Source organism: Squalius cephalus (genome assembly GCF_949319135.1).
Source record: "Squalius cephalus genome assembly, chromosome: 19".
In the NCBI taxonomy this organism is placed as follows: domain Eukaryota; kingdom Metazoa; phylum Chordata; class Actinopteri; order Cypriniformes; family Leuciscidae; genus Squalius; species Squalius cephalus.
Genome location: NC_137140.1, coordinates 27,572,711 through 27,599,417, shown reverse-complemented (window position 1 = coordinate 27,599,417; position 26,707 = coordinate 27,572,711). Strand labels below are relative to the sequence as shown.

General features: G+C 36.6%; 2 protein-coding genes across 3 annotated transcripts in view; one reads left to right on the top strand and one right to left on the bottom strand.

Annotated features, from left to right (window-relative positions):
- Positions 1–17,879, bottom strand: part of cyth1b (cytohesin 1b) — a 67,674-nt gene extending 49,795 nt beyond the window's left edge. The window contains exon 1 of one of the 2 annotated variants that reach the window (XM_079851305.1): positions 17,761–17,879. In XM_079851305.1, coding sequence (XP_079707431.1) covers positions 17,761–17,779 — 19 coding nt within the window. In that variant the 5' untranslated portion in view covers positions 17,780–17,879. Of the gene's footprint in view, positions 1–6,322; positions 6,662–17,760 lie in introns of those variants that run through there. The other variant, XM_079851303.1, reaches the window with a different exon arrangement.
- A 2,958-nt stretch (positions 17,880–20,837) lies between these two features.
- Positions 20,838–26,707, top strand: part of timp2a (TIMP metallopeptidase inhibitor 2a) — a 23,385-nt gene continuing 17,515 nt past the window's right edge. The window contains exon 1 of the mRNA XM_079850752.1: positions 20,838–21,219. Coding sequence (XP_079706878.1) covers positions 21,102–21,219 — 118 coding nt within the window. The 5' untranslated portion in view covers positions 20,838–21,101. The remainder of the gene's footprint in view (positions 21,220–26,707) is intronic.

Here is a 26,707-nt window from a genome sequence, read left to right as displayed (position 1 = left end):
CTCTGATTGGCCATTGCGTTCAAGAAATGGTCATGGCACTGCTTGGGATGCTGACAGCCTGTTCCAATAAAGCCCATGTATGGAGCAGAGCAGAGCAAAGCATCAGACATTAGCAGAAACCCCAGAGGCTGCCTCGGTTTATGATGGCATTACTCACTGCTTTGAAAGGTGCAGCTCCAGAACTCAACTCCACATATTAGGGCACAAATGCACCATGGTCCTATGGCCTATTGTAGAAGTGGAAAGGTCCATTCAGGAGGGTGAACGAACTAAAACCAAAAACTAAAAATGTCAAACAAGTATGAGTTTCTTTCTTTTGCGGAGCACAACAGGTTCATCTGAATAAAATCCTGGCCACTCTTTTAAAAAGTATTTTCAATATAATGAAAATTAATCAGGATTGAGGTGTCAAGGTCCAAAAATGACAAATATCAAGTGGTCAATCAAAGTACCTTATTCAAAGTTTGAAGCCATGAAAACCAAAACACAAGTGTAAGTCTGAATGCTAAATGATATTAAATTGTTTGGTTCACTTTACAAAACCGGACTGAATGATTTGTTTGCTTAATGAAGTGAAAGAGTTTAATAGATTATAAACTAAATTCCAGTCCGTTTTTCCACACAAAGCTTACTGTATAACTTAAAGGTATAGCGGAGGATTTTCCCGAATTTTAGAAAAGAACCGCCCTCTCCACTTTTTGAAAAATTGCACATGCGCAACACTCTACCTGCTCCCGAGAGGGAACGCCTATTAAACGTGTGCACGAGCTAATCATAGCTTACATTAACTTTTACTAGCAGTGATTTTAAATGGATTTCCCAAATAGCATGCCAAACTTTACCTGTCAAGTAGAAACTTCGTGACTGAGGCATCAGTGGGAAGCCCAACCTGTGTTTTGAGCGCATGCCATCGTGTGAATCGTGTGAAAGAGCGCGTACGACGGCCTTACGTAAACATATCACCAGAATGATTGACACTTAGGAGGACCAATAGTCTTGATGATCCACCCGGAAAAAGAAAATCCTCCGCTATACCTTTAAAGAAATCAGAAGGCTTTGAAATTAAATGATGGAAGTGAAGTGAATAATGACACGATTACACAATCACAAGTTGTGAACTCCTTTAAGACTCTGAGAGAAGAGGCAACTTGTTTTAGATGAAATTACTGCGTGTAGGTTTCCACTCTCCTCTGCTCATCCCTGATGGAGATCTGAGATGAGAAGATGTGAAAATGAGGGACAGGAGTTGGATATTAACTTGTCAAGTAGATGCAATAAATGAGAGAGCCCAGAAATAATAGATTTAGGAGAGGCAATAACAGGCTCTGGAGAACTAGTAAGAAAATTAAATTTAAGATATAGAGATAAAAGCACTGTTCCAAAACCTAGCAAATTTTAATCTCAACACAAAGTCTATATTGAAATCAATCGTTGAGTTGAGTCACCCAAACGCCCAAAAACCCAAAAGTGTCAAAACTCACGAGTCTGCTGTCACAGAAAGCAGCTGCCTGTGTAGGCAGATAGATAGCTCATTAGGTTTTGGAAAAGAGCTAGATGTAAATAAGATTTGTTTTGCCACTGTTTCACTGTTTATCATCACAGACGGTGACTCCTTCAGAAGAACTGGTGGGCCACCACACCGACATCATGGGAGATCCATGAGTGGGCAGCACTGACTTGCTTCCAGCGTGAGAATATGGGCTCACAGTCCAAAAATGAGTCACTTCACTCATATCACACCTCTATCCGCTCACACACTCCTTCTCCTCATCATAACCCCTTTACGCTATAGTCACTTTCGCTCTTCTTTCGATTGTTCTAAAGCATACTCTCATTCCAACTATCTAGGAAGAGAGATGTGCCTGGTAGGTTACTTCAAATGGTAATTTCACACACATTTCAAACTCCTTAGTCACACAGTTTTAGACGCATAATGAAAAAGGGTTTTTCCCTTTAAGCGTATAACATATAAGCATAATGACATATGACATTTTAAAATAATTTTATGGCATATACACAAATACATATACATATAATTAATTTTAATTGTAAAAGTTGTTACACATTTCTTTTTTAATTAATTTATTGTGAGTGTTAATTTTGGACTTTGTGTGCATCTACATATTATGGGATTTTCTTTCCAAATTTCAACACATTTTAATCGTTTTCCAGCACTAATAATTCATCATAATTCAATAATTCCACCAACACTGTGCTGTGTGTGTATGAAAAAGAAGAGTTTTTACAAATGTGCATGGATAGGTTGTATTAGGCAAAACTGGCAGGTCAAATTTGGTTCAAGTATAGAGGCTTGTTGTGGGGCTCATTCTGAGAGCAGCTGTGTGTATTCAATCTAAAGGTGAAGTGTTTCATTTTTGTGGTGTTAAAATACTACTATCTCAGCTTAATATGAAGCAATAACATGAGTAAGCTATGCTTAGGCTAATTCCAGCAACATTGGATAGATGTCATGCAAGCTTGATTTCACACATTTTGCATTACAGAATGTATCAGAATGCGCAAGTACGCATTGTCATGTTGCAGCTTATTACGGCCAAGAACCTGCATACGTATACACAAAAGTATATGTATAATATAATATAATAACAATAATAATAATCATTATTATTATTTTTTATAGCTATATCTGTATATAATAACATATACTGTATATATATATAATAATTTTGGCCAAATTGTGCAGCCCTACAAACAAGCACATCAAACTTTGAATTTTAAAATCATTTTAATTTGCAATCACAATTTTTATCAAGAAAAAAAAATGCAATTAATTATTATTATTTTTTTTAGAAAGCTTGATTGACTTGTTGACTCATTACGATTAGAATTCATTGAGCCGCCCATGGCGTCTGATTCATAGTGTGTGTGCGTATGAACAGATGAAACTCAATCTCTTATACGCAATCTACTTCCTCCTCACTGCGCAATAGTTCACAATATCCCTCTCCATTCTCACATTCCCACGGCCCATTTCTTTTGATTATTCCTTTGTACCATTCTTATTTCTGACTTGGAGTGACTTTTAAGTGAAGTTAGACTCATCTAAGGCTTTTTTTGCGCAGTGTGAAATCTCTCAATACAGACAGACCAGCACTTTTACAGTAAAAAGCTTTGGGGAGGAATGGGCCTCTCAATTGCACCTTTCTACAAAGAAAGAAAAAAATACAGCCGTGTTCCAAGGACTGGTCACTTTTTTTTTTTAACATGATAGACTCCTCTATCATGTAAAAAAATAGTTTAGAAATAAATCTAAGTCTTGATAAATCTTGATGCTTTGCATCTTCTTATATAAAAAGTCATTATAATAACATAACAGTGATGCTGAGAGGCTGTATTTAAAATAATGATCAGCCAAGAGTGAAATGTCTATTTCTATGATGGATTCACTGCAGAACAGGAGAGCAGCTTTTCACACATACAGTATTTGTCTATTTGGGCTCAGTGTCATTATGGGAACAGCCCTTAATACACTCAAAGTAAATTACTTCCCATTTCACTGGATTGAAAAATGCTGTAGTTTGCCAAACTCTGGAGAAATGAAAGAACATGCAAAAAGATGCATTGAATTTCCTGTCCATGTGATTTGGAAATGATTCATGACAAATGACTTCCTAAAATGGATTCACAGCATCCATATACAGTATATACATATACTAAGAAAAAGTAGTCACTATTTTCACATGAAATATCCTTACCAGCTAGCAAAAAGTCGTCTATTAGATGTTGAATAGAAGTAAATCTTCAACGTCTAATTACGACTTCTCAACATTGAAAACAGGTCGATCTTCAACGTCTTGATGGAATATGTAATACTCTTTAAATTTATTTTAGATAATAATGAACATGGTTAGGTGGTTTGTTTTTCTCCGTTATTTTAGCATAACAGACTTACCCTGTCTTAGATTATCAGTTGAAAACATGTGGTAACTTAAGATGATCAGTTGAAAACGCGTACTCAAACAGTCCGGCCGAAAATACTTAGTTGAAATCACATCGAAAACTAGTCCAAGGCGGACTGACTTAACTCGGTTAACTCTTTTGCCTTGCAAAAAAAGAATAAAATTCATTAAATCCTTTATGTATAACAAAGAAACAAGGACACAGTGCCAGCCGCCAGTGAACCCATGTACATATGTATTTTCAGTTATTGAATCATTATCCAATATCCATGCAATATAGCGCAAGCGCAATAGTATTTCGCAAGTGTGATATATTGCTTTTCTATAGTTCAGTATGCAAGGCATAAATACTGATCACTTACATTTTAGGCACAATATTCCCAGTTACTTCATCTGTTTCTGCTCCATCAACTAAAATAACTCCAAATATCAAAGCAGTCTCCAAACAATGCACAGTATGGAGTCTGAATAAATCAGCGTTTTAAATTATTTGGTTGAGTGAATGATTCACTGACACACTCATAAACCCATTTGCTGCCAAGTGCCAACTACAACTAAGTAACCTGCAGAAAGAGTCTGAAAAACCATTTTTTATTTCTCCCAAGGAATAGGAGAAACATCTGAGACAAAGAACTTCCAGGAAACACAAGAGAGACCTCCATTAAGAGCAATGAAGAGCAACCATTAAGTAAAAAACATCTCTGCGATTTACTACAGTTGTTAAGTAAATTAAGGAAAGCTCTATAAAATAAATAAGAGATTCTGTCCAAAAACAAGAAGTTGCTGTGTTTTCTGATGTGCTTTCTTTTGGGACCATAAGGGGGATTTTATCACGGAGTTTTGACAGATGGCATGAAAAAAAAAAAGAAGAAGAGAAAAATAAAAAGCCACAGATCTAATCCCTTCATTTATTTTCTCTCTTATTATGATGCCTAAAACAAAATCAACCAAGAATCAAATCTTCATCAATCCCACCCCTTCATCTGTCTTTTCTCCTCTTCATTCTCACCAAGTGATTCTCTCAGCAGCTCCAACACTAATTCACACAAATCGCACTTATGAGCAACAAGCACGCACAAACCCACCGAGAGTGTTAAAACAAACAAATAAACACTCACAAACAGAGGAATGCAGGACTAAGTACATTAAAAAACAGTGCAGACAAAGTCCACAATGCAACCTGATCATATGACTATAGATATAGGACATGACTGAAGGTCAGTGGGCAACAGGTGGACGTTTCAAGTCTCACAATCACCACACGGAGACACTATTATTAGTAGGCCTATTGCAACCGTATCCTAAACACCATTTCTGACAACTCAGCAACTTTCCATCAACACAACAAACGACTTGTCTCACATTGCATGAGCATGACGGCAGCTCCGTCTCTCCATCCAACACTTTCATGATCCAGGGACACTTTTTATCACCACGGCAACAACACTAATATAACATGCATTTGCTCGTGACTTTACTCAGATCTCAGATGGTTCCAGCTGAATGCATCACAAAGGGGTCATGAAATAGAAAAATCTTGACATTTATTTCCACATAAGAGGTTACTATCAAGAAGGTGTGCTCTTAATAACTCGTGTCTATCAGTCAGAAGAGTGATACTGCTGTGGGAGAATGTCGAGAAAGACAGCCAGACGGCATTCTGTCCCTGGATGTAGACAAACTAACTACGAAACTATTACGAATACATGACTGAAGTTTATTTTGATGTTCCAGAGCAATTGAACGAGAAAGTTCATTTGTTCGAGTTATTTCACACCACCAGACTGTTTTCATAATTATGCTCAACATGCTGACTGTTTTTCCAAATATATTTTGGTGAAATCTATGGCAGGGCCATGTTTGTAAATGTAAGTACATTTATTAACAATTTTAAGAGTGTTTATAATAAACGTCATCATACAGCCGGCATAACGCTATCAAGAGTGCTGCTAATAAATCAGTATACATGGATTAACAATGTTTTCTTGAGTTTAATATTAATAAAGTGTGAAGAAAGCAAGTATTTTCTGCCTCGGGCTTCAACACAGATGTCTCTATTACAGTGCTGGCCATCTCAAGCATCAAAACATGTCAAACATACTGTGGTGAAGGGCATGGATGCGTTGCAATGAAGCTCTTCGATCACCGTAGTGGGTGTTTACTTGTGTTTCTGTAAGAGGTAACGTCCCTCAAAACAGAGTGTGTTTGACATAGTGAAAATGAGGGTGGAAAATCAATTTTACAAATATTTGGTTACAAAAAAAAAAAAAACTTTGTTAACTTCATAAGCTAACCTCCAGAAATATAACTTAAACATCTGAAAATGCATTTCATAATCCCTTTAAATAGTTTTGGACAAATCCCAGATTTTTAATGGATGTAATTCATGATGACAGACCCACCTGCTGGAGGAGCCGGGCGAACCGTAGGACACAGGAACGCCTGGAAGCTGGACGCACAGAGTTCGCTTACCGTCCCCATAGCTCAACTGTCCCTGTTTCACTCTGATGAGTGTGCGATTGAGCGACGAGAGAGAAAACACAAGCTACTTCCCCTTTTGTCCGAAAGCAGAACTGTTGATACTTATATAACGCTCTTCTTTATCATTAATTTTCCTTTGGGTTTTCCTGTCTGACAGATTCCAAAGCAAAGATCCACAGCACTGCTCTCTGCTCTGATGTGTGCTGGTCTTGCAATCTCACTCACTGACTTCTCTCCTTGTACAGTCTCTCCTCCTTCTCTCTCTCTCTCTCTCTCTCTCTCTCTCTTCATACTCACCGCCACTTTGTGTTTACCATGCAGGGCTTTCTAAGCTCCCCCCTCTGTTTCTCTGTGTCTACGACCCTTTCTATTTGAAAGTCTCTGCTGTGGTGCTGAAACAGCTTTGGTAGAGAAGGATTTACATAGACATAAGCACAGATTCATCAACAGCTCCCAGAACACCTCCCCACTCACTCCCACAAGCTCAGAGGGCACTTTAGTCAGAGCTCAACCATTTCGGGCATCTGATCCATGCGTGGTTTTGAAGGGCATGTATATGTTTACTCATTGAGAATCACAAGATCACCCACCCCATCTATTAATGTACGCCTGCAGACACGTGTACATTATGGTAGGTTGAGACCCTCTGAAACCCACATGCACCCAAATTGGTGCTTTTGCATCAGTTTACATTTTGTGTTGTGTATGTGTTTGTATGGTTGTTTCAATGGTAATTGCTTGTCCGTATAGCGGCAAGAGCATTGTAATGCAATCCTTTACTATTTTATACACTCTTAGAAAGAAAGGTTCAATGGGGTTCTATATAGAAGGTTCTAAACTCAATTTTAAAGAACCCTTTATGCCAAAAAGGTTCTATACAGGAGAAATGTCTTAAATTACGGTATAATACTTTCATGTTTAACGGTTATTTAATTTTTTCTAGTGATAAAGTAAGTTCTCATGCAGTTTAATTCATTTAAAATTTAAAAATGAATTAAAATAAAATGACCCCATGATGAGAACCCATAGAGTATGAAGTGCCTGACAGAACTCTTTAAGATTATACAGAGAACCTTTTCTTCTAAGAATGTATGACAATAAGAAGTCTTTCATAATGAAAATCACTATATTCTGTAAATATTCACGCAGGGCTTTGTAAACTAGAGAAAAATCTAGTTGCAATTGTGATGTTTCTAAAAAGCATTCATGACTTAAAAGAAATGGTGTTTGTGCAATACTGTTAAATCATAAGACCGCTGAATATCGCTGACTTGTTACTGGTCATGTGCCATGAAACAGGAACAGAACATTACCCTCAAATAACAATCTCAGCTTTCCAAAAATATATATTTTTTTAGAATGAAGAGTAGCCTGATTGTATGCATGACATTTCACCCTAAAAACTAAAATTCTTATTTTTCCCCCCACCCTTTTGAACACAAAATAAAAGTTTTTTTTTTTTGGTGAACTCTTCCTCAACACCTAAAAGTAATCTCAGAGGGGAGACAATTGGGAGATCCTGTTGGAAAGTCCACCCTTTCCAGCTCATTCTCCTCAATTTATCTTCTGACACCCTTCCTCTCCTTCCATTCCACCCATGTATTTACCACACCATTCCAATCACACCTATCCACAATACTACATTTATCTGGAAATGTACTTATACTACGCCATTTGTAACTCTTTCTGATTTGTTTCTTTCCCTGAGATGCATTTCTGAAGGTGTTAGATTGTGGTTAGATATTGGAGATTGGAGGCACTGACACTTTCCACCAATTGAGTGAGATTAAAGACTTTTAAAATGCTCAGAATATAATTAACATGCAAATTATTAACATGCAAAACATTAAAGCCATTAAATGATTAATTTGACATTTAGCTGAAGCTATTATCCACAGTGATTCATAGCACACTTCTTACAGATACAGCGCCTTTAGAACAATTTGGGATTGCGTGTCTTTCTCAAGGACAACGGAGATCATTCATAAACCTACAACTTTTTGATCATCAGATCAAATTGTTAACCAATAGGCTACACCAGTCATAAGGAAGTGTGCAGGTTTTGGTATCCTCCTGTAGTCTCTTTTCATCTAAAAAAAGAATCTTGATCAGTTGATCAGTTTAATGAATCCTTTTATCATTAATGGATCATTTTATCATCACAACCTCACCAACAAACAAGACCGTTCACAGCCTTATACATTTGCAGTGACTCAGGACTATAGAGAAATAAAAGATTTTTCCTTTCTCTTTTTTCAGTCTTTTCTAATTGAACACTAGACGGGCACCCCGCAGCTAGGGGAAAGAAAAGAACAGAGGAAAATGACATGCGAGTCGCATTTCAAAGGTTAGTCAGCAGTGCTTTTACCCAAACATCAAGACCTAAGACATTTCATGACATGTCTGTGCCAAAGCCCGCTAACAAGAAATATAGTAGTACTGTCAAAATCTGCAGCCGTGCTAAAACCAAACTAACAACAAAAGATCCTTTGCACCAACATCCTCAAAACTGACCCTGAAGAAAATCAAGGTCAGTTATGAGCATACCAGCATGAAAATTACACATATAGCGAAATCGAAATCAATCAGGATACAGTCACAAATTCAATTTAAGCATTAGAAAACAAACCGACACACTACAACTATGTTTTTACCTTTGCCACAAATGTATTTCTCAAAAATGCTGTGATGAAGATGAAGTCTATGTGTCTGCACAGCTGAAGTGCTAGAGAACCAATAAAGGCCTGCCCAGTGTCGGCAGAGTCTGGCAAGTGTTGGGGTCGTTCATTCGGCCTCTCGGTTTTGAAAGGCGCACCGAAATGTGAAAATGAAAGGTTGGATTCTTGAGAACCACAATGGTCAGAAGCTTGGGTTTCCCATCAAAAATTTATTCCAAGAACACTTTCTGCTTCATCATTCTGAAACTAAGACTTTTTTGGCCATATGTTCCAGTCAAATGTGCCCCAAATACGTCCAGTTGCTCTATTAATTAACTGAGACTACAGATGCACAAGATTTGAAAATGACGATTAGGCTAAATTAGGAAAAAATGACAAAAGAAAAAGAGTGTGTGCTAAAGAAACCATGTACTCTTAAACATTTAAGAATATATATATATATATATTTCACATTAAATACACACACACACACACATATTATATGTAGTGCTTAACACATTTATTAGACCACCACGCAATTTAAGGTTTGTGCCACTAAACTAACAGTAAACTAACCCTAAACTAACAGTATTGATGATTACCAAAATCATTTTTTTGTTTCTGTAATGTGTAAGCTCTTTAGTCCCAGTTGGCCAAGACAAAGTCCAGACTTGAATCATCGATAGACTGCACAAAAGTTTAATCAAAAGCAAGTCTTTGGGAACAACAAGAAACTATCTGGAAGTCAATAACAGTCAATGCCAGCAAGAATGTAAGCTGTTATCAAGTCCAAAGAATTCCATACAAAATATTACGTTTTTTGGTTATTATGTGTGAATAAAGAATATTTAGTTGTTTCAGTTTGTTATTTGCCTAATAACTGACAATAAAGTTTTAGTCTAAAAAAGCACACACACACACACACACACACACACACACACACACACACGTCTGGTTCACTATCTTTGTGGGGACTCTCCATAGACTTAATGGTTTTTATACTGTACAAACTGTATATTCTATCTCCTTACACTAACCCTACCCCTAAACCTACCCATCACAGAAAACTTTCTGCATTTTTACATTTTCAAAAAAATATAATTTAGTATGTTTATTAACCCATTTCCCTCGTGGCTGGCTGGTCCCCACAATGGAGGTGATTTCAGGTTTTACTATCCTTGTGGGGACATTTGGTTCCCACAATGTAATATAAATCAAACGCACACACACACACACACACACACACACACACACACACACACACACACACACATATACATACATATATATATATATATATATATATATATATTCTTTTGTCATAATTTAGCCTCTTCTTCATTTTCAAATCTTGTGCATCTGTAGCCTCAGTTACAGTTATTAACAGAACAGATGGACGTATTTGGAGCACATTTGTATATACACAATATAAATTAGAATAATTATATGTATTCAAATTATTTAAAAAAAAAACATAAAAACCTTTGTAATGGTTTGTAAAGGTTTAAGTATGCAGCAAACAACTTGACACTTGGTACCAATCACTGATGAAAATATTTGCATATTCTGATGCTTTGCATGTTTAAAGAAACGGATTTTTAACAAATTGCAAAACATTTTGTGATAACATTTCATGAGAAGTTTTACACCCCATCTACACTGCAAACAAGCAATGTGACAAAACAACACAATTATAATCAGCGAGGCAGTCTACACTGCACTATAATGGACACGCTCATATGCAGTTTAGACAGATTCATTCATTATAATGGATGGCTTTTTGGTTTCTGGTGTTGTGACGCTCATTTACAGTGCAGAAACAGAAGCACAAATGAACTGTCCCACAAATCCAGACTGTTGTGATGAGCCAGACTTTGAGTATCCCCGCATTATGATCATTTCTGTTCCCCGGTGGATACATTGTACATTAGGTGAAATTACTGATAATATTTATCAAGCAAAACAATACAATGAAAGTACACACAATAAGAATAAGGTTCAAAGGAAGATAAGTGTAGAAGAGCAATTTGGCAGTAATGAGATACCATTTCCAAGCCAAACTAGCATCATATGCCAGCAGTAAAAGCTTTCATTTAACATCTGTGATATCTGCGGGTTCGGATGAACCAGTTTAAAAAAAAAAATAAGCACATACACACGCACGACAACTCTTAAACGAGCATTTCCCAAACAATTAACATTCTGTCATAATTTACTCACTCTCATGTTGTTCCAAACCTGCATGAATTTCTTTCTTCCAAGAACCACAAAAAGTTTTATGCCATAATTCAATGAAAATTTTGACATCTTGATGACTGTGACTGATTCGGTTTTTGGTTCAGAAACCTCCAGTCTCCATTAACTGTACAGTAATAGCATGAAAATGTGATCAGTACATTATTCACAATTCATTCTGTTCTGTAGAAGGAATCAAGTAACTCAGGTTTGAAATGACATGAAGGTGAGTAAATGATGACATTTTTTTAGTTGAACTAAACTTTACTAAATCAAAAGAGGAGACCCAAGGTCTAGCTAGGACCAAGGAGCAGGACCGGAGCACACAACGTTTTAAGTGATTTTTATTGGTGCAAAATGCCCATGCGTCTTCTTCAGAGTCAAGCTTTCAGAGTCAAGTCCTGCTCCTTGGTCCTAGCTAGACCTTGGGTCTCCTCTTTTGATTTCTGCGTCCTGTTCCGTGAGCACCAACCAGGTTGAAGCTCAAGTGACCCCTTTCTACTAAACTTTACTAAACTTGTAATGTACTGTACTAACAAAGGATATGGATAAACAAAATATGAACTGAATAAACACTTGAGGCTCTATTGAGAAAGCATAGACTTCAGACTCCTCCACCATTAAAAAAGTATTAGTACATAAGTAACAACAACATTAAAATTCTGCAAATAATAGTTCATTAAAATCTTTATCTTTATGGGATGATCTATTCCAGTAGTTGATCATGGCAGATTGTCTCTAACCCTTTCAAAAACAGGACAAATGGGAGGTCGTCAGGCTGTTGGCTGCTACTGACCTAACACTCATATTTCGAGCCCCAGTCGTCCCGTGCAGGAAAGCTGCTGTTTCATCTCAGTTGATCTTAAAACAGATCAGTCTTTTGAGGATTTCTGCTTCTCTGGAGCTTAAGATTAATGAGAGAGTGCTAGAGAGACTTTAGAAGGGAGAAAAACAGCAATATTTGTTGGATTAAATCAAAGGGTGCATGGAGAAGGAAGGGTGAATGATGGAAGCCATAAGGTGAGCTTAATTCCAAGTAAAAAATGTAACGAACACACTGCAGTTTAACTTAACTTTGTAATATTTATGATATCTATGAATTAAATCGCATTATACTGTAGGCGTTTCGTCAACTGAGGGCAACTCTATGACTTTTTATGCCCCATGGGTTGATTTTTATCAAGACAGATTTCAATATTTGTATATAAACATCATATTAAAAATAGGGCTGTCAAACGATTAATCGCGATTAATCGCATCCAAAATAAAAGTTTGTTTTTACATAATACATGTGTGTGTACGGTGTATAATTATTTTCTATATATAAATACACACACATGCATGTATATATTTAAGAAATATTTGCATGTATATACTGTGTATATATATTTATATTATATATAATTTATATTATATATAAATATTTTATATATAAATAACACATTTTCTTAAATATATATATGCATGTGTGTGTATTTATATATAGAAAATAATTATACTCCGTACACAGACATAAATTATGTAAACACAAACTTTTATTTTGGATGCGATTAATCGTGATTAATCGTTTGACAGCCCTAATTAAAAACAGTTTTACTTTTCAAATGCCCTTTATGTTTAGATCTGATTGCTTTTCCCTTGTCCCAAACTTTCAGTCTTAATGTAATAGGATTGGACAGCCCAGAGGATTCACAAAACGAAGAGATGACAATGACATTCCATCTTTTATTCCAAAAAATGCATGCAGATTTTCTATATACTGTATCATGATGACACAAAAACCATGTGGTTTGATGAGCCTTGTTTTGGTGACTAGATTCAATCTCAAACCTACAGAATGGGAGGTGGGTAAGCCGTGTAGTTTAATGGCTAGAATCCCAGATGATACTCAATGGACCAGCCTACGTACCAGAAGCACAAGTTACAGCAGCCTTGGTCTCGCTAGCAGAGCGACGCTTAAGCATGAGAGGTGCTTAGGACTTAAATGCACACTCAGTGACTATCAAAACCCCTACAAAACCCAAGCATCATGACACAGAGCGGTCACTATGCCAACCAGGAACAAACTCAGCTCATACAGGCACTATATCTCTCTATTTTCCTCGCTTTTAACCCTAACATGCATCCATGCATCAATCCAGCAAAGCAAGGATACTGAACTTAGCATTTAAGAGATTAATGATTCATGCATTTGTATGCCAATACATTTTAGATGCACATTTTTTAAATACATTTTTATGTTAGAATATCTGCCAAGTCCTCATTCATCACCATTACATTTTTAATGAGTTATACAGAATAAAGAAAATGTCACTTTTCATGCACTTTTGTTTTTGAGGAGAAAAAAAAAATTTACTTTCTTTCTGTTATATGACCTTTAAAAGCGTGGCATGACCACATGGTTATTCTATCATCTTATGACATGCTTGAATTTTGTGATCATATTTGTCTATGTGTAGCCTATATTTATGAGCTGGATATTTTGTGGAAATACATGCCATCTACTGGTCATTTTGTGTTAGTGCACAATTTGTGACTTTATACCAGTTCATCTGCATTAAGAAATCAGACTACATCAATCGGTTTTGTATTCTTTCCAAATATACCTTTTTTTATTTATTTAATTTTTATTTACACTGACATGGATCTCTTAGTTGGGAACTAATTTAGAATCTGTTTGTTAATGTAAGCCTGCTCAAGTAGTGGACAGAAAAGTAGGACACTAGTCTTAACTTTAGAAGAAGCTAAAATTGGATTTTGTATGTGCGGTCTTCACTGTAAACAGTCTTCTTGATTTGCAGCTAACACGTAAACCCCAAAATGCACAGACAGCAGAAAGTTTGGCAGAGAGAGTACATCAAAAACAAACCTCTGTTCAAACTCTTGCTGTATCTAACTGGAGCAACAGACTGCCAGGGAGGAGTTAACATCATTGAGTGACAGCTGAAAGAGGTAAAGTGAGGACAAACTCAGAGGTTTCCTGTGGAGCTTTGCTCTTTCCTGGATGTGACACTTTGCCACGTCTGCAGCTGTAACCGTGGTAATGAGAGACATATCCCAGTCCCACATACCTGTCCACATTCACAAGTCTGCTCAGTGGATAAAATGATCATTTTAGAAGCTGAACTTGCATTTGGTGTTTCTTTACTGGCAGTGAGGTGTAAAACTAGCATTTAACAGCTAATTAACTGATGCACTACTGAAAAGACCACTGCTATAAATCTATGCATGATGAAACCTCATCTCTCTCACGTTACAATCCCTCGGCCTCTGAACATGCAGTCAGTCTGAAATATACTCCAGACATTCTTTTCCATTCAAAAAGATGTATATGATTCAATGCTGCTATCAGTAATCGTTTATCAAGACTGATAAGCTAAAGACAGTGAGAGAAAGAAAAAAAAATAAAGAGGGAAAGATCAAGAGAGGTTGATTTTCAGAACAGACTTTTACAATAAAAAATAGAACTTTTAAGGAGGACCAGTTATGCCCTTTTACAAAGTCTTGATGTTTTTAGGGGTCTACTACAATAGGTTTTCAAGATTGAAAGTAAAAAAACAAACATTATTTTTCACACATTTTACATTGTTGCAGCACCTCTCTTATCAGTAACGCTCTGGGGTGCGTTTCCCGAAAGCATCGTTGGCCAACTATGGTCGCAAGTTCATCGCAATGTCCATTGAACTCTATTGGTAACGACGGAACTTGCGACCATAGTTGGCCAACGATGCTTTCGGGAAACGCACCCCTGTTTAGTTCCTGTCTCTATAAGGCCCCTCCTTCCAAAAAGTGCAATGCGCTCTGATTGGTCAGCTGGACCAGTGTGTTGTGATTAGTCAACTAATTTGAGCGTGTTTGTGGAAATGTCATGACCCTTACCATAATCGCAAGTTTCAACACACTACTAAACGTTTCTCAATATGCGTTCTTGTCTGTAATTGTGTTCTTGTGAAACGTCATCAGTCGCTACCCCAAGTACGTTTCCAGTTCAAAGTTCACATCTAGCCAAGCACAATTCAAATCCCCGGATGTGTTCTTGATCCACCCCTTTTATCGAGGATGCACTGAGAGGTGACTTGTGCGGACTTGAGACATCCAGGTATCCCAGAATGCACCTTGCACCAACCAGCAAGCGTCAATAGCGGATGAGAAAACCCGCGTAATTTAAAAATACTACTGTTATTGTGTCATGAAATGAAGTTTTAAGAGTTTTTTAAGCGAGAAAGTAGTTGTTTAAAGCTCAAATATGTGGTTTATTTATAAAGTTAGCACCTATTTGATCTGACGCTTTCGGACTTTTGAGATCCAGGCTATCAGCGGGCGCTCAGCACTCATTAACCCCACCGAGAACAGCCTTACCTCGGCTAGTCCGCTGCCTCTGATATAATTCGTCTTGTTGTGTAAATCTAATGGGCAATCTTTGGTCTCATAAATCTATAAATCAGAGTATAAATGCACATGCCTGAACCACATATTAATGTTTCATATTTTTAAAATGTAAATGAAAAGAGGTAGGGTTGTGTTTTATATTTCGTTTTGTTAAAAATACATGCCGTGTAGATAATCAATGTACGCGTTGTTGCCTGAACCACATTTGAGTGGCGATTAAAATGTTTAAGATTTTTTTAAATGAAAAGAGGCAGAGTGGTGTTTTATAACATATTTTGTTTTATTGTTGCCTAAAATATACATACAGGGATAACCGGAGTGATGTTATCAAGAACACTGCTGTGCCATTTGCAGAATCGCCAGACTAGCGTCCTCCCGTCCTCGGGAGTTCGTTCTCCTGAGTCGAACTTGGCAAGTACGAACTACCAAGGACGCAAGTACGAACTTTGTGTACTTGGTATTAAGAAACGCCTCAGGCCTCGCTTCTTTTGTTGCGTATGCCTTGGGCGGGATTTATTTAAATGAGGTATATTGTGACGTGTTCGTTCCTGGAAGAAAATTAAAGACTACAATCAAGGCGTTTCAGGGAATTCAGAAACATTGCGCATTGATATTGAGAATAACTCCCTTTGGAGTAGACTTTGTGCTTTATAACTTTGCAGACCTTTTTCATGCTCAAACAGCAAAATTTCACACTAATGAAAGTTAAAAAAGTAAAACAGCATAAGAAGTCCTCTTTAAGGTCACTTCTAAAGGTCAAAGGGGATCATGGCTTCTTTTCTGCCAAGGTTGTAGAATGGCCTATCACTGTTAGTTAGGTCCTCTACCATCAACACATTCAAACCCATCTCATTTCTCGGGCCGCTGCTGTAATGTGTTCTCTATTTGTTAGGTTTTAATATTTAGCATCCAAATTAGCCTGTGTTTATCGGATCTTAAAGGTATAGTTCACCCAAAAAAATTAAATTGTCATAATTTACACTCTTGTCGTTGCAAACCTGTGTGACTTTCTTTATTCTGTAAAACACAAAAGACGAGACGACACACTGAAAAATATCTAAACAATGAATGTTTTTTGGACTCCACTGACATTCATTTTTATGGATAAAAACATGCGACTACCAACAAGACCACAAAACACTCAAATCATAAAGAGGTGAAACAAATATAGAGTCTAACGGACAAATGAGCAGTCATTTCTATTATGACTCAAGTTAGTTATGGAAATGACAAAATACAGCCCTAAGAGTGTGCATTTAAGGTGGGTGTGGTGTATTTACTGTAGTTCCTGCTGCTCGTGAAATCATTTCATTGTCTTCAACAAGACTTCAGGAGACTTTAGGAAAACTGTTTGGTACAAACTTCTAGAGCTTCTTTGTTTTCTCTGCTTTTAAACAGGTGTCACTTTTAAACAGGTTTCACTCTTGTACAAAAACAGACATTTAACCACTCTTCAAAAGCTCTGTGGTGTGTCTGTTGTTTTCACTCAGGATATCCTGTAACATCATTTCTGCTACTCTGACATTCTACAAAAAAAAAAAAAAAAAGCAATGGAAAAAGCAAAAATATGTTACTGTGGGTGTGGTACATTAAACATAAAAAATAAAAAAATAAAACCACATATTTTTGATATACTGTATAAACAGCATTTACCGGTAAGTGAATGAGATCAATTTGGATCATCCTCTATAACAACACAGCAACATATCTGAATTTATGATGACTCTTTCAAAGCACACACAAATCCTTGGCTAACTTTAGCTTTAAAAAGATACATATGAACATTAATAGGTGCACACAAACCAAATATTTGAGTCAACAACTTGTCTGTCATGTCAACATGGTGTCCCTACTAACAAACTTAGACAAACATTGTGTGCTAATAAGTCACTGCCAGCATGCAAATGTTTGCTTTATTATTTAGCATCGACCTGTTAGTTTGGTCTCATTTGGATTCCAATTAAACACAAACTACTATTAATCTGCCATTGTTTTACACCATAATGCACTTTGACACGCCGCTGTCAGTCTTAACACGTTATTCAGTCATATAAAACTTTAATGACATAAAAACTTACCATAATCGTCCGCGTCCATCCTGCAGCGGTGTTTCACACAGACAGCTCTAGTCTTCCTCCGCCAAACACACTCAACATCACTTGTCAGTTATGTCAGTCGCGTTGCTCTTTTCTCTTCCAGGTTACTTCTGTTCCACTCACGGTGAACTGTACACACACATTGGCCGTGTCTGAAAACCTAGTGAGTCGCCTACATAGACAGCATTTCTTGGCATCATGAGCACGCAAAAATGGCCCAAAAGGCTGCCTATGTAGAACGCTGGCTGGGTTTTTAGACACAGCCAGCCTCTTTAGTGGTGTAAAAGAACAAATATCTGTCTCCCATTCAGATTTTATTTTATTTTATTTTATTTTATTTTATTTTATTTTATTTTATTTTATTTTATTTTATTTTATTTTATTTTATTTTATTTTATTTTATTTTATTTTATTTTATTTTATTTTATTTTATTCCCTCTGTGCTTTCCTCTCTTTTTTTCCGCCATGTTTTATTCTGTCCAGCAGGAGTCTCCATAACCTCTTGAGAGATTGAAATAAGGGCTTTTAAATTACACTAATGGTTTTGAATGTAACCATTTAAGCCATTTTTACATTACATTACAATATTTTTTTATTTTTGAAACTTGAATTCTAAACATTATGCTGTTGTCACCCATCAGAAACCATAAATACAATAAGATTTTTTTTGCTGTCATTTTCAAATGTAAAATGAAGTTGGTGAAGTTTAAAAAAATTAAATATGAATAATAAAAATAAAAATAAAACATCCATGCATTTGCAACTTGCATGCTAACAGTTATGCTATTGTCACCCACCAGATACCATAAATACAATAAGTTTTTTTTCCTGTCTTTTTTAAATGTAAAATTATGTTGGTGTAGTTTTAAAACATGTAATTTCTCCTACGCATTATTTTGTTAAGCATATAATTTTACTTCCTAGATGGTATTTACCTGTTGCACATTAAATACTGCCTTTTCAAGGATGATACATCTAATTGCAGGATTTAGTCTTAATATAAATTAAACAGTGGGCTCACATAATAAGTGAATAAATGTTCTGCTCTACTTTTATTCTCATCTCCTGTATGTCTGCAGCCTCACTCTATTGGTAATTGTTTAATGATTGACAGAAGCAGTAATTGTTATTCCAAACACACAGAGCCAGACAATAACCTTGCTATGTTCCTATAAGAAAACCTCTGTTGGAATAATGCAGTCGTATTTTAAGAAAAAAAGACTGTAATTTCTAAATCATTAAAAATTCCATATAGATGCGCAGATTAGTTCACTGTTGCCTCTGTTTACAAATTGGCCATCACAAGAAAGCTTGGTGTTTCATTGTATAGCTCTGTCTGGGTAATTTGCAGGTTTTTTTGCAAGGGATGCAAAAAATCAAAAAAAATCACGAAAACACTCCTTCTGGGCACCACATACACATTTTTGACATAGTTTCCTTGTTAAGTATTACCACAGACACTAAATTGCTTTTGTCTGTGCCGCACACCATCAAACACGCAACAGCAGACCAAGTCACAAAGTTTCTTTCCTTCACAAAGGCACAGCATCAATACCAAGCTTTCTTCTAGAACTCAGTCAGAGGTGACTATCTTCTCAGCCCCTGAAGTCTTGAGATTGGGGCCTTGTGATAAACTAAGACTCTTTTAACTAAGTTAAAAATGCAAAACTGAAATAAAAACAAGGTCATGTGACTTTTAAATCGACAGGGGCTGTGAGTGGTGATGTCGTCATTAAGATGGAGTCATTGCCAACAAACTTGCCATGAGATTTTCCAACCATTGCATTAATTTATTTATTTTACTTCATTCTCTCTCAGAGCAGCACATTGTGGATTTTTGCTTTTCCCTCTAGTCAAAGTGGAAACAATGAGAGTGAGCCAGCTGCAGACACAGCCTCATGGCAGAGTCAGACGCAGGAGAAAAGAGTCTTTTACTGCTGTTCTGAGTGGGAAGAGAAACAATAAAGAGACTTCAGTAGGTTTATGACTACAAGAGCAAATTCCTTGTAGATGTGATAGCAGCTAATGTTCCCTATTCAGCATCTCTGGTGTGCTTTTGTGTATTAATATGAAGAAATATTGTAGGATTACGGTTCACAACAAGGGTAAAAAAGCTGTTTTAACAAAAGAGCGTGGATAATTAAAAAAAAAGGAAAGCAGAAAGAAAAAGGAAGATTTATTCTACTTTATATAGGCTATTATTATACTGACAGAATGAGAGAAGCACTACAGTTGCCTCCCACATATTTTCATTGTGCTTCGTGATGCTTTTTGGAAGCAAAAAAATCATAAAAGTAGCCAATGTGGCTCTATATTCTAAGTCTTCTGAATTCATGCGATAACTTTGTGCGAGAAGACTGTAATTTAAATAATTTATTAGATAGTCCTATTCATGAGAGAATCATTTAAACAGGATTTGTGAACCGAATCAACGATTCAAAGGTTTGACTCAGAAGAACTATTTGTTAATGAAGCAACGTGCCAAGAATGACAAGATTATTTGTGAATAAAGACTGTTCAGGAATCTCTTTTTTTCCACACAAAACTATCACATGGGTTTAGAAGACTTGGTAAAGAATCATCATTTAGGCAACTATTCGTTTATAAATTAACTATCCATTGTTATGGTGTCTGTTTGTCGCTACGTGATACCCATCTATAACGTTCTTACTTTGGCTAACGTTCTTTCAAGTTATGAACAAACATTCTATCAGAATGTCTAATGATCTTAATACATAAGCACAAAAACATTTTTTATGCATCTAAAACGTTTTAGTTGGATGTTTGTCTTTAACATAATTGTCTTTATGTAAAAGAAAGAAGGAAAAGCAGCTTAGCCAATATACGTCTATTGTTTCTCTAACAAAGACTGTGCTGCTATAATAGATTTATTTAATGCTTAAAAATGTGTCTATCTGTACAAAACGCCGTCCTGACAGAAAGAGTGAAAGAAATGTTTCGAGGACCTTCGTGAAGCGCCCACCTCTGGTTGAATCTGGTTTAGAAGGGAGGAGTCCACGCGCAGTATTAAGGCATGAACCTGGTCTCTCCATGAGAACACACCCATAGAAGGCAGTGGAAAAGAAAGAAGCCTGGAAAGACCATTAGATAGAGCAGCAGTGCACTTCCTTTATTACCAACAAGCCCGTTCGTCTCTGAGGAATTTAACAGCAATAGTCATACTAAAACTCAGCGTGTGGGCATCTTGAACGGCGGTGGACATTGTACTTTTCGGCTGTGTGAGGGACTGGATCATTGTTGTCATTGCAGAAGATCGTCAACCTGCCTCTACATTTGCTGTCAGATATTAAAGTGAAGCAAAGATGAAGAGCTGTATTGGCACACTTGTGGTGCTGGTACTGTTTCGGGTGGGAGAGATCGCAGAAGCGTGCAGTTGTTCCCCCGTTCATCCTCAACAGGCGTTCTGCAATTCTGATGTTGGTAAGTGCGTGTCAACAATCAAAACGGTGCTACGTCACAATGCAAAATTGTTACTACAGCGATTTGATCAGCATTAAAGTTAAGGCGTCTTTACACCGCAAAGCCTGCACGTATAGCCTATTTTTTAATGCTGCGTAAATGCAAACTATCCATGATTAATGAATATCCTCTGTCATGACAACAACAAAGTTCTCTCTGCTCTGATGCTGCTTTGTTGATGAATGCATCATCACAACCACAGGGGCTGAGGTGGATCTGAGCTAGATATTTTAGTAAACCTCTACACACATAAAAATGCCACATAAAAGCATGCAAACTCTGACCCACCTCTGACCTTATCAGAGGCAGCTCTTATGCCACTTTACTTCTGTGTGAATGAAATTCAGCTTCAGAATTATATTGAATATTTATTTCTAAAAAAAATTTTTTTTCCTAATTTCAGTTATTCCATATTCACAATTTCATAACATCATAAAATAATTCCTGTGTAGATGCATTTATGCAGTCTCTGTGCAGCATTAAATAGGCTGTGCATCTGAACTTCACTGAATCAGTTCATGCACATTCAGTGGCACCTCTGTGAGGTTTTGGGTTGTGAAAATTGAAAAAATGTACTATACTTTTTTTTTGGTTGTACTTGTACCTGGATGTGTTTTTCATCTCATCAGTGTTTTGTAGGGCCTGAGCACAGATGGTGCGAGGACCCTATTGGAATTGCTCCATTATTCCATCTTATGCTTCTGTTCTATTATTTAGTGCCCAGGGTAACCGTAGATAAAGCGTTCTGTCTGTTATCTTCGGCACACACGTACAGTCCTGGAGCTTGAGCTGAATGACGTTTTGTGGCCTGTTTATATCTATTTATATCTGGCTTTTCTATTTCATTCCTCAAAAACAACTCATTATGTCTGAGTTTCACAGAAAGCTTTCAGCTGCCCTGAATACACAGAGCCAAAACATTTAGGATACAAAATAAGACTGATTCTGCCAAAGTATTTGTCTGTTGCATGGGAAAATGATGGTGAGATGTTGTTTTGCAGAACAACAATTGTGGAGGTGACGCTGATGTCTGCTGGTAAAAGATTGAAACTCAAACAGCATGATACATTCACACTATTCTTATTGACCTTACACTGATTCACTGTCTAGCTGCAAGCCTCCAAATCATCTGCTCTTATAGTGTGACTCATATGTATTTTCTTTAGAAAAATGTCTAGAAATATTTTCCCAACAAAACATTTACAATTACATTTGTGATAACTATGGAAAACTTCACAACTATCATGTGACTTTATCTGAAAATGATCATTAATTATTCATTTCAGACCATTTTAACTGATACTTCCAACCACATCCGATCCGTGTCAGTCAGCTAGATAGCTTACATCACACAAAGCCACGTGTTTACGTTTGCATATATCAAATAACTTAATGCATGATAGCACAGAATGGGATTTTCACAGTGACTCCATAGAAGAACCATTTTTGGTTCCCCAAAGAACCTTTCAGTGAACAGTGAATCTAAGAATCTTTTTCCACTATAAAGAAAACTAAGCGTATTAAACTTTTGTTGTATGTAGAGGTTCCGTGGATGTTAAAAGTTCTTCATGGAACTATATTTTATTCAAGAACCATTATTTTTTTAAATTGAAGGGTAAGAGACTGGTACAAAACTCTCTCACACTGACTCTGGACCATCTTATTGTTTTGCCCTGACTAGTGTGTCACTAAGTGCATCTTAGCGAAACATTTAGATATTTTTGTCTTCAAAAATAATAATAAAGATGAACAATTGAGGGAGAGAATGAAGTAGAGAAAAGGGAGGACAGGAGTGCTACTGACTAAGGCCTTGATTTCCTGTGCAACTGGTCTCTATCCATATTTCTCTCAGATGGAGACATAAAAAATTGCAAGAATGTTTTGCATCCCACTGGGGCTTTCCCTCCCAGTTCACGCTTAATTCAAGAGTTGTCCAGAGATGATTTTCTAGGTGTGCCCGCCGCTGGAACAGAACCCAAGCCCTGTCTTATGCTGCTAATAGAAGATAAGACAAATGTACACCCTTTTAAAGTGCTTTAGAGGGCTTACAATTTGATTTGAACCTGCAGAATCCATCGGAGAGCATGCATCCGACATCTGGCCGAAAGATGAGGAAAAAGCAATGAAAGTCAAGGACCTTTAAGAAATATGCATGGCATTCTTCAAACAGTGAGAAAAGCGCAGTCTTTGGCTGCACTGCACGCCCTTGCCTCAGCTCACTGGCTTTGAACCAGTGCTTCTTGGATCAAGGGAGAAGGATTTTTTCCATCTATTTGTGAAAAGTTAACTTTAGTGGCTGTTCCGTGAGGTTTGCGTCTTTCCTGACTTGCAGTGGAAATGAACAGGCTATTAGCCGGAAATTAATTTAGTGCTCGTATTTCATGACGGAACGGGATGTCTGCATATTAATAAAATAACCAAAAATGCGGTTATTCGCCCTTTGCGGTCTGTAAGTGTTTTTGCCATCTTTTTGAATCTGTATTTGGTATTAATAAGGTTTCTACGTGTCATACATAAAAATCTTAGCCTTAGTCATGCGGATCCAGTCTTCCGTTCCCTATGGGAGTGACACAGCCCCATTATTTACCTAGCAGTTGACTGTTATTGAGTCATAGACGAGCACAACATGCTTTTAGAGAGTCTGAACAGTGACAGGATTGTCTCAAGATTGAAAACTGTAACATGAGCTGTGGCACTCGATTTTTTTCCCCCTTGAGCTTTTAAAGTCTGTTGTCCAGAATGCATTCCAAAGCTCAAAATATTTGTTTGCCCGCAGAACGACTGGAAAAGATAGTAGGAATGAATCTAATTTGTTTTTCTTAGCAGCCAGTAGAACCTGTGAGAAGTCAACATGAAATCTAAATCAACCCTCTCAAGTTTTTTAGTGCACATTCCTGATCTTAATGATTCACGTGTGCATGTAATTCAAAAACTGTTTTCATAATCTTTAATCAGTTACTGATGGATAAAATCAAGTCTTGACCTACACTGAACATCAGGGGTGCATCAATATTACAAATATAGAAACAGATAAGCCAATGATTATGTTCATGCTATGGCCAACAACAGGGTCGATATTGAAATTTTATTCTATTTTGTCTAATTAAACTATAAATAAAATACTAAAAAAACTGTCATTTTAAATACCACAAGTGAATTTAGGGATCACAACATGATAATGTGAAAAATGTGGTTAAAGATTAACTTTAAGTGAGCGTTAGATGATGGCTAAGGTAATCTAAATGTAAAAATAAAGTAAATTAATTAAATATCTAATAAAAATAAAACAAAATCTCCAATATCAACTGATAGCTAATATGGTACCGAGATGCTGTATATCCTGTTTTACATGGAAATGTCAATTTATGCAGATAAAATGGGTTACTATTCATGCTGACTCTGCGGGCTTTGAGGATTTAAACCGCCCCATTTTCTTTGGTGTACCAACGGTTGTTTATACTGTATAAACTTCCCAAATGAAGGCCCAATTATAGTGGTCATCTGCTCAAAATATTTATCTGTTCAAATGCACTCAGGCTGGAACCGTAGTCTAGCCTGATCCTTTTTGGCAAACTGTCTAGTGACGAGCCTGGTTTCACGTCAAGGGTGTAGACTGTAAGGGTCACAAGGGTCAGAGAGCGGGCCGGGGTGTGGTGCTGAACATTCCTGAATACAGAAGTGGTGAGGATTCCTTTGGTGGAGGGTGAGGGAAGTTATAAATTGGGGGGGGAAAAAGAGAGGAATTACCAGTGGAGGATGCCAAATGTACAAACATTTCTCACAGGTAGCCCTTTGAAAAGGTTTAGTGTAGGACCAAAGATTTATTTTTGTTGACTGCAGTACTTGAGCTCACTAAAACAATGGTGGTCATTCATGTAGAGTAACAAGGAAACAATAATGTAAAGGAGCAGTGAGACTAACGTTGCATCTGAAATCGCATACCACAATACAAATCTACATCTGCCAGGTTGTTACTGTTACCTACCAGCATCAGTTGCGTCACTTCACTGCCATTCATAAAAAGCCTCTCCCGTGGGCTCATGGGATAGTAAAGTGTCCATCGAATGCACACTCCAGAATCACGGCGGAAGTAGTAGTTCATCCATGTACTTGTATTCGGACTAGTGCTGTCATATCGATTAAACGCATATAACGTAAACAATTTTGTTTATACAATATTTGTGTGTATAACCCAGCTAACAGGGAACGTTCTCGGAATTTTGTTTAATGGTTAAGACCACAGAAGGAGAGTAGAGTTGCGAACCCATGCACAGTTTATTAAGGCAAACGTGAACAAATACAAATAAACAAAACCACACAATGACTTGACTTAAACTTGACTTGAACAGACCAGACTAAAATATGTATTTGTCATTGAATCATTCATTCGAGAGTTTTATTCAGAAACGATGATTCATCCAGTAATGAAACAAGTGAAGTATTTATGATTGAGTCATTGAATCATTCATTCAAACTGTTTTTTTTTTTTAAATAGTTCATTCAAATTAATTAAACATTTTAAATAGACTTCAGCAAATAATATTTTGTCAGACGCTCTAGTAAATTACATGTTATTTTGTTTAGTTTATAATCTGATGCGTCACAGTGACAGTTTTTCACAGTAAATTATAAGATGGTTTGTTTTTTTACTCACAAAAAAACATAATTTTACAATTATTAACTGTAAAATGAATATAAATATAAACTAAATATGACAAATTTAAAGTGTAAATTGTAATTCATACTTCCATAAACCATACATTTTGCTGTAAAATTAAGTTAGCCAATGTAACGTAAAGACTTGTGGGTTTCAGTGAACAATTTTTAAAATAACCATTTTTTTTTTATTAGCGTTTGTGCAATGGAAAAGTTTCATGAATTCTTCATGGAATCTTAAATGGCAATAAAGAACCTGTATATTAAGAGTGAGCATTTTAGCAAAATTTTGACATAATTTTTGTTTGAAGTATAACATTTGTTTCTTCTGTACTATTATAAACATACATTTGTCTGTACAGATTCAATGATGTGTCCCAAGAGAACAGGGTTATTAGCTTGCTTATTCAATTCAAACATACCTTGTTCTCAACTAGAAAATTGCTGCTTTAATGTCATAACCAAACCAATCAGTTCCACTTGCTACACAGTATAAAGATCTCATCTGATCTTGTCTGGAAACTGTCATCTTCTTCCCTGGCTCAGTAAAATATGATAGAGCTCATTGCCACATTTAATAGTCCCAGACAGAAGCAATAAACAGAAGAACTCATACTGGTAAAACAGCATTGAGCGTTGTTTGTATGGCCAAGCACTTTTTTCTCTTGGTCATAAAGAAAGAGAAGAGCAGTTATCAAAAACAGATAGTTAGATAGCTAAAAATATTTAAATATGCAAGTCAGTTCCAGGAAATCTTCAACCTCCCACCGTCCCACGAGCGTGAAATGCTCAT